This window comes from Opisthocomus hoazin, chromosome 6 (assembly GCF_030867145.1).
Source record: "Opisthocomus hoazin isolate bOpiHoa1 chromosome 6, bOpiHoa1.hap1, whole genome shotgun sequence".
In the NCBI taxonomy this organism is placed as follows: Eukaryota; Metazoa; Chordata; class Aves; order Opisthocomiformes; family Opisthocomidae; genus Opisthocomus; species Opisthocomus hoazin.
This window is the reverse complement of record NC_134419.1, coordinates 3,161,698-3,175,039: the sequence shown is the minus strand read 5'-3', so window position 1 is coordinate 3,175,039 and position 13,342 is coordinate 3,161,698. Positions and strand designations below refer to the sequence as shown.

General features: G+C 38.0%; 1 protein-coding gene across 4 annotated transcripts in view; it reads left to right on the top strand.

The window, feature by feature from the left end:
- EFCAB7 (EF-hand calcium binding domain 7) overlaps positions 1–12,274 on the top strand; it is a 29,951-nt gene extending 17,677 nt beyond the window's left edge. For 2 of the 4 annotated variants that reach the window (XM_075424308.1, XM_009931325.2), the window contains 8 exons: positions 509–650; positions 1,531–1,640; positions 2,640–2,797; positions 3,001–3,134; positions 5,243–5,391; positions 7,055–7,264; positions 10,196–10,303; positions 11,403–12,273. In XM_075424308.1, the coding sequence (XP_075280423.1) occupies positions 509–650; positions 1,531–1,640; positions 2,640–2,797; positions 3,001–3,134; positions 5,243–5,391; positions 7,055–7,264; positions 10,196–10,303; positions 11,403–11,477 (1,086 nt within the window). In that variant the 3' untranslated portion in view covers positions 11,478–12,273. Of the gene's footprint in view, positions 1–508; positions 651–1,530; positions 1,641–2,639; positions 2,798–3,000; positions 3,135–5,242; positions 5,392–7,054; positions 7,265–10,195; positions 10,304–11,402 lie in introns of all 4 variants that reach the window. The other 2 variants (XM_075424310.1, XM_075424309.1) reach the window with 2 other exon arrangements.
- The last annotated feature ends 1,068 nt before the right edge of the window (positions 12,275–13,342 follow it).

Genomic DNA, 13,342 nt, shown 5'->3' with positions numbered 1-13,342 from the left:
TTTCAGTTTATGTCTTTCCAATAGCTTTGACAGAAGTCAAGAGCTGCTTAATTTGACCAGTACTTGTGGTTTTGATTTGTCTGAGCAAATAACTCCTTATTGTCCAGCTAATCAATTATGTTCGTTGCTTGATTGGCCTGATGGAACTAATGTAGAAAAATTCCAGCCTTTCAGTGGTAAATGACACAGTTCAGAGAATTTAATGAGTTCAGTTTGATTCTTCGTGGCAATTCAAATTTCATTTCAGCTGTTTGAGCATTGGGGTAATCTGTATGTTTTCCAAGCATTTTCACAAGTGAAGCAATGCTACTAACTGCTCTGCAAAAATTGGGTACAAAAAAGACAATTTGAGAAATTATTTTTAAACAAAGAAGTAGAAGATGAGTGCTGTATCTTGTGGTGTATTTTATTCAGGTTTTATTAAGTTATCAAATTAATATATTTTAGAGAAGGTGATTTTATCTTGATTAAAGATCAAGGCAATATCTAATATTTGCTTGGTTTCCAGGAATGGCAATGTGCACAATCCAAAGGATGCTTCTACTTAGAAGAAGATGGTGAAATCATTAGTCACAAGTACAAGCTGCACTTACCTCAAAGGTCTACAGTATGTATCACCATCAAGCCTTTAAATGTTCGTCAGGTGGAAGGTAAGTGTATTTGTATTTCTCTGGAGATACATCTCCCTTTCTTACTTGCAATACTTTGGACTATTGCCATATAGCAATACTTTGTTGACAGAGTCCTATTTAAACATACAACTTAACTTGTTATACTATATTTTCTGCTTAGTCAGTTTGTGCTCGCTGCCCGGGCGGTGAAAATCAGCTAAATCCATTATCTTTCTCCCTTTAGTCAGCCAACCTCTTAGATTATTTTTGGCCATAGGTTTGTGAAGCTTCTTATTACAAAATTCAAATGTTAGCACTGTTTGCAGTATCTCTCTTTAAGGTGTTAATGTACTTTCTGGGAAACAGCAATACAAAACTTCTGAATCCAGCACTCTCCACCAATATTCTCCACCAAATACTTCTGTAATTACTTAAAATGGCTTTTAAAATATTTTAAAATATTTTATATTTAAATCTTGAAAATGATTGAAAGTTACACTTCTAAGAGTTACATCTTTGGGTATCCCTAGCTTTTCTACGTAATCTGGGTGTCTAGTCAAGATAAGTTTAACACTATTTTACAGAACATTAAAAGAGAATATGATATAATTTTGCTAACATCCTTAATTGCTAATATCAATTACAATGAAAATAGCTTCCTTAACTACCAAACGTTTTAATATTAGAGCTATTAATAGTAATCATTATCTGTAAGACAATCACAAGACTTGCAACAATTTGTCTGATCAGCCTAAATAGGAAGGAAATCCCGATAGCATATAATGATTTTTTTTTTTTCCATCTTGCATTAGCAGGGATCAATATTGTAAATACCATGGAATTATCTACTTTGGAGTTCAAAGAAAAACAATTTTGTGCCATTATTAAGCATTTGTGTCGGGAATGTTTTTCTTTTTAGGAAAATCTTGTCATTGGTTGTCAGTGGATACAGCTTTGTATATTCTGAAGGAAAATGAAACACCAGAAAATCTACAGCTTGTGAGCTTTACTGAACAGCAAAACAAGGAGGTTAGATGTTTTTGTTGTATTCCTGTTGTAACTGTTATATCTTTATGTGTTAATGCTGCATGGGTGAGTTCCCATGTGTTTGGAAGGAATTCAAACTGTACCTAATCAGACTAGAGGAGAGAAGAAACACTTGTTCTGTGCATGTTCCCTTTCAAAACTGACAGAATTTATGCAAGGTAGGGTGTAATACTGTCTTAGTTATGCCATTTGGATGGGCTGAATTGCAAGCCACTTGTATGGAAGTTTAATGAAATTCCTGTGAGGACCATATTACCATGGGGTGTGTTGGCAACTATTGCTGAGTTGCAGGTTATCGATGTAGATACTCTGTGGAAGCTCACTTGTATTCCTGCACCTTCAGAAACAAAAGGTTTTTTTGTTTATTCAGAGGTAAAATTTGATAAAATTTCCTTTAATTTTCTTTCTCCTTGCCATAAATATGATTTTGAACTTCATAATGCACAGAATATTCTTATCCTATGGCAGAAATAAGGGAGAAGAAATGGCAGCGTGAAATTACTTCCCCCTTCCAAGCCACAGGGAACTTGGCTTGCTTCTTAAAACCTAAGTCACTTGTGACTTTTTAAATAGGAAATTTTTGTTGCTAGTTTGAATAAAACTGCTAAACCAGGGAGGAAATTAAAAACTCAGTGGGTTTTGTGAACCTGCTTCTGGCTGCTTTTGTTTTAAAGTTGAACAATTAAAGAGTGGTACAAATCTGAAAATGATTGGACTGTTATTAGACAGTTCTAGTATGGCTGTTCTCTCCTCATCTCCGGTCCTGTACATTTTTCTAACTTTTATTTTAACTAAGAGATTCACTAGTTTTTGTGTCTTAAAAATGACATCACACAACCTCTCACTGTAGACCTGTTTTCTTTAAGCAAAGAACGTAGCATTACCAGTGTTTTCAAGTAATCTTTTTGTATAGTATTACTACTAATAAAGAAAGGTATCATTTGAGAAGTAACTTACAGACTTGTCTTCCTTGAAGAGCAGACGTTTGGATGGAAAGGGGAGCTCGGATCAGGTGTTTACTGGCTGCTCCCATTCACAACAGGCTGTAGGCTGAAGAAGGTGAAAACACAAATTACTGGAGAAGCAAAGCTGGTGTATAGAGGTGAAGATGGAGAACTGGCTCTGACCAAAGAGTTCCGGTGAGTCATATTCCCAAACAGGCATGGTAACCATTGTAAAAGTATGTGCTCCAAATAACATTTAGCTTTTTAAAAGCTGTATGTTACTAAAATACTGTTTGTACAGAATATTCTCAAATAGACTGAACAGTTGCCGACAATATTATGAGACAGTAAAGGAAACAGAAGTATTTGGAAATAGTTCTGCCTTTTTCATCTTTTAGAGCTGCTTTACTGGATATATTTGAAACAATTGATTTGGATGGAAATGGCCTGCTGAGTTTGGAGGAATACAATTTCTTTGAACTGAGAACTAGTGGTGAGAAATGCGATGAGGAAGCATGGGCTGTGTGTAAGGGTAAGTTCATTGCGGTGCTTGATGCAACTAATTAGGGCTATCGGTCTACTTGAAAGCTGCTGTTTATAGCATCCTGTTATGTATATAGTATAAAAGAACTGAGCATTTTATAGCCTCTGCCAAGAACACATGTAGATATTGTTCTCTCTTTTTCTTTTTTTCCTTTTCCAGTCTCCTGTCCTTTGTTTTGCTTCATTCTGGTTTGTGTGCCACTGACCTTCTGCTGAGACAATTCTTCCCATTGCTAATTGCAAAGTTTTGTAGGTGAAAGATTTCATAGCTGCCAAAAACTACAGGTTTTCTAATCATGGATCATATGGTGAATTAAGATGTAACAGGTATTCGTTTAATCAATCTCCTTTCCTCAGATTAAGCTGATACTAGTTTCATATCTCACCAAGTGTTGAGAGAGACATTTAATTAGCGTGTGTCTAATGCTTTAGAAACGGCATCTAGAGCTTATGGTGATTGTTTAGAACGTTAGACATTAGAAAATGCATATTGCAACTATGTATTTTCTTCAGATGAAAGCAGGTTTTCATAAAAAAGCTGTCTTTTGAAGGGTCATATATGGTGTGTCAGTTTGTCCATATTGCGCTATATGACAGCCGTGAGATTCTGAGACTCCCGTGAGTGAGACGAGGAAGCTGACAGACAGTGAAGACTCTTCCAGCTGTACTCTGTTTTCTGTCTGCTGATACATCTCATCAGTGTTACTGGACATCTTGCTAGCTTGCAGGAGCAGCGTTAGGCCACAAACATTGATTTTGAAGAAAAAAGGAATTCTGTGGCATTGCTTTAAGCTCTCAAAGGCCTTGAGAATGGACATATTTAGCTCATAACAGGGCTAGGAGAACACAACCACCAGTTCCTGTAGGCTACACCAACAATACAGTGCACGAAAGCAATGGTTTAAAAGCATTAGCTGTTTAGCTGAAGTGAGTGGGAATTTCTCAGTGGGAATTTAGATGCCATTGTCTGAAAATTAGAAGTTTCTATAAGAAATGTAGTTTTTCTGCAACTTAGGTCTGAAATGCCAGTATGGCATGTAGTTGTATGTCGGCCCATGTGACGTTTGATGTAATTCTTTGGTAGGCTATGGCACATTCCTTAATTTGGGCCAAAATACTTTAGATCTGGAAAGTCCTGTTAACTATTTCTCCACAAACCACTCTAAGATATTGGACTTTTTCCTAAATGATGGAAAGCTCATACAAAGTTATTTTCCTCTAAATGAGTTTCTCGTCGGTGTCATCCCTGTATGTGCTTTTCCACACTTTATGACTTTGTCAGTGTTACGCCTCTGTGCACTGGTCTCAACGTGAGTAGGAGGGGTGTATGTGTGTGCGTGAAGTGCACAAGAGAGGAAAGAAGATAATGTGGTGAATGTTTCACCAGGTCATTAATCAGTTGAAGGGTTCAGACGAATGTCATAAATCTTGACACCAAAGTTCAAGCCATTTATTACGGCATCTGTACCCTTAGATAGATTTATTAAATTGGTAATTCCTTTTTAATAATATATAGTAAAGATTTAGCATTGTTATGAAGATGAGAAAACCATTTTTAAAAATCTCTGACACAAGGACATTTCAATTATGTGTTTGCTGACATTAGAGTGGTCGATCTATGATATTCTATCAAGAAAGGGGTGTTAGGATTACTGGCATTTTATTGCTTTTCAGGAACTAAGTAAATCATTTCTATATCAAGGAGCTCAAGCACTGAGGGTGCTGGCCCCAACAGACTTTCATTTCCCATTCTTAATATACCCCATTCTGCAAATTTAAAGCACAACAAATATTACTAGCAAAAAGGGGGAAAAAAATCTATATGAACTCAAAACTTTGTGTTTTGAAATCTCACCCTCTTTTGGGTTATGGAAGGGGCCGGCTGTTTTCAGTCGCTATCTAATATCCACAGGGAAGCTGTGCAAAGAGCACATACCTGGTCAAGGACATTCTTTCCCAAATAATATTGGAGAGCCTGAGACTGCTCCATCCTTTAAACCTCATTTAACCTAAGTGGGAGTTTGGTTTTGTAAGGATAAAGGGTGTTTGCAGAGGGAACAGATGTTTAGCTGTTACCATATATTTCTTTTTAAACAGAAAATTTTGATATGAAGAAGAATGAACTAACAAGACAAGGATTTATGGATTTGAATCTCATGGAAGCCAATGACCGTGAAGGGGATCCTAGTGACCTTTGGGTCACTTTATTGTCTCTGGGCTACAATAAAGCATTAGAAATGACAGAGGTATGATAGCAATATAGCAAAAATAACTGCTTTGTATACAGCTTGCTTGCACATGTTCCACTGCAGTACTGTTTCTGTCTGTCAGAAATTGGTCTCAGTAGGTCAGCGATCCAGTCCAAACTGCTAATACAGGGTTTACACTATGACTTTCAGTCATTATGGTGTCCTGTTTCTTCGGGTAACACTGACGTTGTTGAAAGAGTAAGTCTTGCCTTTTGCTTTAGAAAAAGCCAGTATTTTGTGGGGTTGTAGAGGAAGGAAGCTTGGTTAATACCCATTGAAAGAATTCATGCAGCTTGCTGGTGGGAAGTGATGAGAAGACAGTGATGGTAAACTGTGACCTGTGAGCAAACCTACAAAATGCAGGACTGGCTCTGCTTGAAAAGGTCACTTTCCTGGCCCAAGCCGCAACAGAAATGGATAAGGAGGAGATAACTTTTTTCCCTAGATGATTCCAAATTCAGAATTTCCAGACATGGCTATTTCTGTTACTGTTGCCTTTCATAAGTGTCTGAAGGTGTTCAACATAAAATTTTAATGAAAGGGCTTCTGATGGCACACTGTTTACTTTACAGGACCAGGGATTATTTCTCTGATGTTTCTGTGTGCTTATTTATTTATCAGAAACACTATCAGTGTTAATAGCTCTCACTAAAGAAAGCAGATATCTTTAATGAATAGAAAATAAATTATGAAAAATTAAAGAAAACATTAAATATGCAGGTAATTTAATCAGTTAACTTTCATTCCCAAGAAAAGCTGATTTTTTTTTTTATCATAGTCTGATTGTATTATTTCTTTAACTTTTGTTAAACTAAATCAGGTCAGTGTAGTCACCATATAAAAGTATGTGTGTGAAACGAATACATACAGAACCAAATCTACTCTGTATGGCAGAGAGACTTCAGTTGTCTCTCAGTGAAAACACTGAGATCATGGTGAAAGGTTTCTTAATGAGTAGCACTTTCTCCTTTCCTGCAAGTATGCTTAGCAGAGCAACTACAAAACTGTCTTTCTGCATTTCAGACGTAAGAGGGAGCTATCCTCTAAGATTTTGGGGAGGTTTTTTATCAAGTTAGACATTTCAAAAAGGTATTTTGTGCCTTACACTAGCTGTGGTTTATGGCTATCGTCTTTGCTTTCCGAAGGACAATATAGCTCTCTGAATGGTTTAGTCATTCATCTAAACATGTATAATCTACTTGCATCTAAAACTTAACTAATTCCTCGATTTCAGACAATTTAAGAGATAGATATTTCAAGAGCATTGAGCCTCTAACAAATTAAAGACAGAACTGAGAAATCCTAGTGGATTCCAATAGTGAAGGGGTATTTCAGACACTAAAATACATTAATACTTCATCTTAATTCCTGTATGTTTCAGTATCCAAGGAAGGGTTTGCTATGTTGGAGCTAAATGCACCAAGCCGCATATCGAGTATGCTGTGACTAGCATGAGAAACATTCATTTGTCCTGAGCTTTCATTTGGTTTAAAAGATTGCCACAGCTCTCAGGTTTTGAATATTTAATATTCAGTGGCATACTTGCATTTGAGTAATTTTACTTCAGAGCATGTATGAAAATAATTAGGAGCTGTGGATGAAAATCTGAAGGGAAAAACTGCAGATAAAATGATGATAAAACTCATTTTCTCCATTGCAGGCATGCCCCTTTGTCGTTGACATCTATGCAGAAAAATGCAAACCCAGAATTAAAGCCATATATCTAGAGGCAGGGAGCTGGCAACTGAACAGGGCTATCTGCAAGTCTGTTGTTAATAAAGGAGAGGCCAAAGTAATGGATGGCTGTGAAAACATAGTTGTCTATACCTACAAAGCGGCCAGGAGAATCACTTCTGTTATTGAAAACAAGGTATGGCATGAGACTTCTTCTGTAAGGTACTTTCTGTTAGTGTTCTTTGTCGCTCCTTGCATTGTTTTTGAGAATTACATTTTCTGATATTTCTGATACCAAGTTTCTGTATCTAGTTCATTTTAAAAAAAAAAAGTGACTGATGTAGAGCTATTTTTGAGACATGACTCTGACTTCAAAAGAGTCTGGATCAGTGTTCTTGGAAAGGACAGCTTATTATAATGAGGCAAGCAGTTTGAAGTATCATACAGAATCTGAGTATTTGTGTTCACATTCCAATTTTTCAATATTTTGATAAATATTGGAGACGTAATATGTCCATAATACCAGAAAGCAAATAATAAGAACAGGAAATACAACTAAAGAAAGAGCAAAGGCTACAGCATTTACAGTATTCAATGGTTTCAGCGTGTATAAGAAAGTAAAGGAGCAGTGATTTGCATTGATTGTGTTTTAGAAGCATATTACAGATGAATTATTAACTGGCTGCTCTTACAGGTCTACTGTATTACTAGTCCAAGCTAAGAATTGTAAATCCAAGCAGAAGTGGTTGGTGAGAAGCACAGATTTTAAACCTTTTTGTGTAGATCATAATGAATGTGCTGTTCATTTTCAGTTTCATTTATATCGGGAACTGTGAGTAAATAAATACAGTGCCGTAAGACGCTAAACTTAAGAAGATTTAAGTCTTAAAAGAGCACTGCAAGAAGTGTATTTTTAAATGGACAAACATGCAAAAGGGGGTGGGTTGGCAGACTAATATTAGGACTGAATGCCGAGGCTCCTTGGAACTACAGGTTTAGATCTGCACTTCGCCCTTTAGGGTAGATACACTGGAGTTATTTATATGTTTGGGGATATGTCAGAGAAGGAGATGAGGTTCTCTACTGAAGCAACTGGATGCTGTCTGATTAAAATCACTGACCACTGCCATTTATACCGTTTGGGTCTCATAAATACCACTGTGCTGCAGTGAAGCAAATAGTTGCACTTCCCTGAAAATCTCATTAGAATTTGTAAGCTAGAGACCTTTTTGAATTGCAAATGCCTGGAAAGAAATAATAAAAAAGCAGTTTTATGCGTCTGTCGTCTTCTAAGCTTCCAGCAGTGTAAGCAGTCTGATTACATCTTCAGTTATTGTACTGATGATTTAAATGGAAATAATTGTTTCTTTGTTATTTCTATAATTAAATTAAGGAAATATGCTAGTTCTGATGGATTCTGGTTTCGTCTTGCTATGTATTTAATCTGAGGGTAGAGAAAGTTGTCTGTCTTCTAACCCTAGTCAGGATGTGAGCTGGGGAGATTAAAAGACCTTGCATACGGAGCTTCAAATTTCTCAGAGTAAGCAGTACCAAATCTATTGTCTGCCCATTTGTGTGCCAAAAGAAATGGTTAATGAGGCATTTCGTATCATCCAAAGCACAAACTTACTATAATATACCCTCTGTGCTAGGCGAAGCTCTGTGACCTTGTTCCTGTTACAGGAAGATACTTATGGCACAGATAATTCTTTTGTTTGCCTTTATCTCGCTGCCATGTAGAAAGGAGGACTTAAGTCGTAAGCAGCTTAATGCTAGATTGTCTTTACATTTCTGCAACGATACCATATTTCAAGAATTACCATATTTATACTCTGCTGTCCACGAACCCTTTGTACTGTGAGCACCAGAGAGAACTTATTTTTGGTCAGTCCTTACCAGTCTCATAGTGGCTTCTTTGCCATGTAAGGGTGATTGTGTAAAGTAACTGTCTTTCTATTCCATTTCTCAATACAGAGAGAATGTTGGATAGCATGGTCTAAGAATCAAACATTTCCCAACATCTCTGCAAAGTGAAGTTTACCTAGAGACAGCTGAAGAGCAGGGTATATAGCAAGTCCTTGAGTCACATGTCTGAGCATTGCCTGGGACAAACTGGTGGTTAATGAATTTTCCATTACCAAGCTTTCAGTTTTATATCTTGGATCCTTCCTGGAAGCATTTGCACAGCAATAACATCTGTCCTTTAAGTGATTATACTTATATTAATTTTCTCAGCTGTTTTTTGAAATCTCTATTAAGTCTAGCTGTTTTTTTCAAGAGAATGCTTGAAACAAACCATGTGCAGTGGATTGGGATGGGTCACATCTTGATGAGTGTCTCTTACAAACACCTTTGTGAGGGGTGTCCTTGATTTGTGGCAGTGAGGAACTAGGGAGGAATCCTGGTCATTTATTATGAATATGAAGGGTGCTCCTACTGCTTACCTTGGGCATTTATCTTCAGCTGTTAGGAGCCTAGTCTCCATTGAATCCGTCCATAGTTGGTGAGAATTTAAGGACTTGTAGTGTCAGCTCCTAAGGAAACAGCCTTTTGCTAGAGTGATAGCATTTTGGAAAATCAGATGTCAGACAAAGATTATTCTAGGTCTGTGTCCTGCCTCTGTAAAGGGCCTGTAGGGGATGTTGCAAGTACAAAAATTGGGCAAGCATCCAGTGACACTTCTCCAGATTGCTGTCCTAGCCTCTAGTGATTTGCAGATGAAGGACTGCTTGAGTCAGAAATATTTTCTTTGTACTTAAAATCCCTTAATGTAGTTTTCTACTATGAATTTGTCCAGTCACCTTTTGAAATGATGTAAACCGTTAGCACCAGTAGCGTTCTGTGGCAGTCTTCTCGCTCAATGGTGTTCCCAAGTTGTATCTTCACAAGTGCTTCAGTTATTTCAACAAGTCTTAAATGACTTTTGACAATGAATCTGCTCTGATGATGCTAAGGTACATTTGAAATTGTTACTCTTCAAAGAGAATAGACATCAGCACCCTTACAGCATTTCTATCCTGTAGAAAAGCCAAGTCAGAGGAAGTAAGAGGGATGTGCAGTTGTTACCTAAGGAGCAGTCACTTAACCATTAAGACTAATGGGTTCCTTCATGTTTTTTCACTTGCAGTCTGAAAACAAAGTGATTCTTCATGTCAGCAATGAGCAGAGTAAGAACTGCCTAAGCAACAGGGGACTTACTGTGTTTGCTGTAGAAGTGGCGCCAAAATCCATGATGGTAAGATTTTTATTGTTTAGCCAACTTAAAATCTAAGCAAAAAGAAAAAAAGATGATGTGACATTTTTACAGTTTCATTTTGCAGGTCTTTTATCATGATAATGAGCACATGGATAGTGGCATCTTCATCACCAGTACAGATCAGATATAGTTCCTGATATTTCAGAGCTGAACATGTGTCCGTGTTTCCCTGTGCAGATTGCCATAAAAGTCCATAGCTGTGCAGTTTTTCATAAGTGTGCCTGTTTCAGTTGCCCATTCAATGCACGTACCATTTACTAATTTATTTTAATTTTTTTTCCTAAGGCTGCATTTTCTTGTTTTTTACTTAACAAATTTTAATTAGATATATTGATGTCTGTGAGAAACAGACCAAGCATGTGCTAGTCAGAAACAAAAATATATGTATGGCACTGCTTATGGACAGTGTGATTTGCAGATGGCTAATTTGTCTTAAACCAGGCTTAGGGATCATGTTTAGCCACAAGGCAATTTGATCTGTGGATCCGTATTCCAGAGCAGGGCAGGCTTTAGTGAACATTCTAAATGAGGGTTCTAAGGGATAGAATGAAGTTGAAAATGCATTACAAATGCACATGATATTTTTCTTCATTCATTTATGAAGAAAACCCAGTTTTTATTATTCTAAAAGTATGGTCTCTTTCTTTAAAAGAAGAGGCATCCAAACCATTTTATGTTTCACAGCTTTCCACTGTAGATGCGTCGAAACGCGTTGTAAACAGGCACAGTCCCATGACCCAGGCAGGGTTGGGGCCTATTCTAATATTGCTGCTGACACTTTAGGCACTTTAGATATCTATGGCCTGAGCCTGGAAGGTGTTTTATTAATTTTAATTTTGGCTTCATTCAGTATGAACTGTAGGCTCAGTGCCCCTTATGGATATTTTGCCATCATGCAATTAAATTCAATAGTAAGTATTGAGTACTAGCTGTCATTATAGATGATGAATGTTCATCATTTAATGTTAGTGACACAAGTACTGAAACAGCTCATTTTGCTCACATAGCGCTTCAGGTAACGTACGCGCAGCTCTCCAGTAAACGGCTGTTTCACCTCTGTTTTCTCTCTTGCATGCAGGTTTCTCAGCATGTGATGCCGCTGAACGAGCAGGAAGAATGGCTTTACAGTTGTGTGCATTCCCTCTTACGTTAAACATTCTAGTTACAGAGGTGTTTCTTGGTAGCGTTCAGACTACACCGGGAACTTTTTTTTGGCAGCTTCTAGACAATTTCCAGTCTTGTCCTGCTCAAAAAGCTGGCCTGCATTTATACTTCACAGAGCTTGATTAGTTAAAAAGCCAAGGAATCACAGAAGTACTTCCTTATTTCTGGTATCGCACTTTTGCTAATGGCTTTTCAGAAGCGTGTAGTGATAGCTTAGGGATGGAATAACTGTAAGTACAGAGTATTCATCACAGACGGTCTGACGAAATGCATTGGCATGAAAACACCGAGACACAATGAAAACGAGTGCTCTTCAGTAATGTAGCTGACAGCTGTAATATAATTGTGTTTTATAAAAGCTAGTTTCCCTAAATATGCTCTTGCTTTCTACAACGTGTAATGTAGTTCCATCACACGCTGGAACTGCTTCACTGGGGAAAAAATTACTTTGTAAATAGGTCTGATGGATTCCTGATGAAACATTTGTGTTGTTTTGGTGTTGGAAGTGTAAAGGGGTGGGGTTCATGATTTCATTTTGCCACTTGATAAAGGATTTGGTTCTTTCCCCCTCTTTTTTTTTGTTTTTATTTAATACACATCTTACACTTGAGTAATTACTGACTGGTTTTATACTCTCATATAAAATAAACTCTGCCTTTTCATATGCGATAGGAAGATATTATTTGAGGAAATTGAAGATCTGTCTTGGGCTCTTGACTGTTAACAGCAATTAATGATTTCCAGGGTAGCTGCAATAAGGAGACTGAAGTCCACCAAGTTTAGGCTGCAACAGCAGTGAAAACCAGCTTTGAGGTACTAAAAATATTCAGCCTGTTGTGTTTTTCTGCTTTCTCTAAATGTCTGTTAATGTAGGAAAAAAAAGATGACCCTGGTCACTGGATTCTTAAAAAGTGTCTGAGTTAAAAATAGACATTAAATGTGTGTGACCTCACCCGCAAGGGCAGCAGGTAGTCCTGAAAAGCTATATTTATCTGCCAGCAGCTCCCGCGCTGTGCTGTTACTCTGCTGTAACCGTACGCTGGGCGAGTAAAGGTCAGTGACAAAACGAGAGCTCTGCTAGAGGCCGACTGTGATTTACACCCTTCAGCGTCTTCTATTTTTTTTTTTCCTTAGCAAGTATAGCAGATGCTGCTTTCATTTCCAGAATTGTCTGAAAGAAGTTGTATTAAAAGGCCCCACAGATATTTGGTAATTTCTGGCAAGCGGCTGAGCTCTGTAAACGCTGCCTCGGGCAGGGTGTGGGTATGTCAGAAGTTCCCAGCTGCGTCTGGGAAGGAGCTGGGAAATAACGGGATGCTCTCTGCGTACAGTAGGCAGTGCAAAGTGAGCACTGCATTATTTGCATTTCTTTTGTGTATAAAATCAGCCTCGTTAGATGTGGCAGGAATCGCTACGCCACACTCTCTGTGTTTTAGGAAAGGAATGGTTAAAACGGAAGGAAGTTCTTGGCTGAGAAAGGACTGCACGTGGAAAGACTTGGTTTTGCTGCAGGTAGGGTCCAGTTAAACATAACACGGCAATACCCAGTGGAACCTATTTTCCTTTCTGATCCTCTTGCTGCTAGGGAGGGTTTCATCATCTAACTTCTTAGGGGGGAACACCGGCTAGTTTTCTTCTTCCCTGCCCCGCAGGAGCTGAGAACAGAGATTTCTGCTGTTACCTGCAGAGCCTCTTCCAGCTTGCTCCAAGTCCAGGTGGAGAAACGTTCCGGCTTCCCTTTTTGAGGCTGAAAACGCTGGCCTGTTTCCCCTCGTGGGAGACGCTTGGGAGAAGGAGGGTCAGTAAGAGCCGCAATCTGAATTTCTGGGACGTTATCTTTTGGGGACCAGAGCT